This window comes from Cryptomeria japonica, chromosome 5 (assembly GCF_030272615.1).
Source record: "Cryptomeria japonica chromosome 5, Sugi_1.0, whole genome shotgun sequence".
In the NCBI taxonomy this organism is placed as follows: domain Eukaryota; kingdom Viridiplantae; phylum Streptophyta; class Pinopsida; order Cupressales; family Cupressaceae; genus Cryptomeria; species Cryptomeria japonica.
This window is the reverse complement of record NC_081409.1, coordinates 1735295-1736966: the sequence shown is the minus strand read 5'-3', so window position 1 is coordinate 1736966 and position 1672 is coordinate 1735295. Positions and strand designations below refer to the sequence as shown.

Below are 1672 nucleotides of genomic sequence, written 5' to 3'. Positions count from 1 at the left end.
TATAGGATCTCCCTGCTTGATACCCCTAGAAGTTTTGAAGAAAGTGGAAGGTGCCCCATTGAGAATGATAGAAAAAGAAGGGGTCCAGATGAGTTGTTCAATTAGCTCAATAAACCTCACTCCAAAACCAAAAGCACCAAGCACCTTACCCAAGAAACTCCAGTCCACACGATCATAGGCTTTAGACAAATCCATCTTCACAAGAAATCCTTTCTTTTTCGAACCCACCAGCGAATGAATGTTTTCATGGATAGCAATTATAGAGTCAAGGATTTGTCTGCCAAGAACAAATCCACTCTATTGGGGTGAAATGATTAGAGGAAGAATCCTTAGCAACCTGCTAGTAACCACCTTAGAGATAATTTTATAGAAAGAGTTGCATAAGCTTATCCGGCGGAACTTATCCATTGAGTTTGCCCTTGGGCATTTGGGTATTAGAACCAAGAAGGTGGCATTAAACTCCTTTAATATCATTCTATCCCCTAAGAACTTCTACATGCCTTTAACAACATCAACTTTGAGGATGTCCCGGAAGGTTTGAAAGAAGAATAACGAAAATCCATCTGAGCCCGGGGCTTTGTTCCCATCAAAAGAAAAGACATCTTTTTTAACTTCCTCCTCAGAAGGGATGGCCACCAAGGCCTTGTTTTGATCCTCATTTATAGAAGAAGGGATATTTTCAAGGATGGCACTCTGAGACTAACCATCCAGACCAGAGTCTGCAAAAAGAAGTGAAGTAAAGAAGTTCCTTGCCTCCTCTTCAATCTCATCATCCTTCCTCATTTCAGTTCCTCCAATTTTAAGCTTCGAGATGCTATTAGCAGCCTTGTGTTTCATCATGGTCATGTGGAAAAATCTAGTATTTATGTCCCCAACTTTAAGCCATAGGGATCTAGACCTTTGTTTCCAAAATTCTTCCTCTCTTCTGATAATCTTGTGGTACTTCACCAGCACTTCATTTTCCTCACTAATTGAGACTTCATTGTATCCACTCATTTGTATTTTATCTTGCATTTCCTTGAGTTCCATCTGGGTCTTGGTCTTTACAGAAAATAGATCTCCAAAAACCTCCTTATTCCATTTTTTAATATTGTCCTTCACATTTCTTAATTTTTTGGCAATTCTATACAAAGCAGTACCTTTAACATCAATAGACCACCACTTCTCAATGCTCTGCACAAGGTTAGGGTGATCTAGCCACATCCTTTCAAACCTGAACATGAAATTTCTTTTAGCAATAGTGTTATCAGCAACAAAAATCACAGGGAAATGATCAGAGCCTATTCTAGAGATAGCTAAGAGGGAGCATTGATAATGGTTAAACCACTCGTTAGAGATGAGGGCTCTATCAAGTCTGACTTGAATGAGATCCTCTCTTATCCTTTTATTCGTCCAGGTAAACTTGGCTCCATGGAGCTCAATATCATCCAGACTCTGGTTGTTGTAAAATTTAAAAAGATCCATTCTACTCTCTAGTTGTGAGGGGACACCTCCTAATTTCTCATTGTCTCAGAGGGGGGTGTTGAAATCCCCCATAACAATCCACATATCATCCTTGTAAAGGGCCCTAATAGCTTCCAACTTTTTCCAAAATTTGCTTCTACCAAATCTATTATTAGGGGCATAAATATTGGTAAGTAGTAAAGAGGTACCATCCCCGATGTGGTGAAAG

General features: G+C 39.5%; 1 protein-coding gene across 1 annotated transcript; it reads right to left on the bottom strand.

Moving 5' to 3' along the window:
- Positions 1 to 699: 699 nt before the first annotated feature.
- Positions 700 to 1464, bottom strand: LOC131875586 (uncharacterized). The gene has a single exon (XM_059220173.1). It carries the CDS (start codon positions 1462 to 1464, stop codon positions 700 to 702), a length of 765 nt encoding a protein of 254 aa, XP_059076156.1.
- Positions 1465 to 1672: the final 208 nt, after the last annotated feature.

Bases quoted from the DNA above. Each gene is read 5' to 3' on its own strand.
- LOC131875586 (XM_059220173.1), bottom strand. From the start codon at position 1,464: ATGGATCTTTTTAAATTTTACAACAACCAGAGTCTGGATGATATTGAG.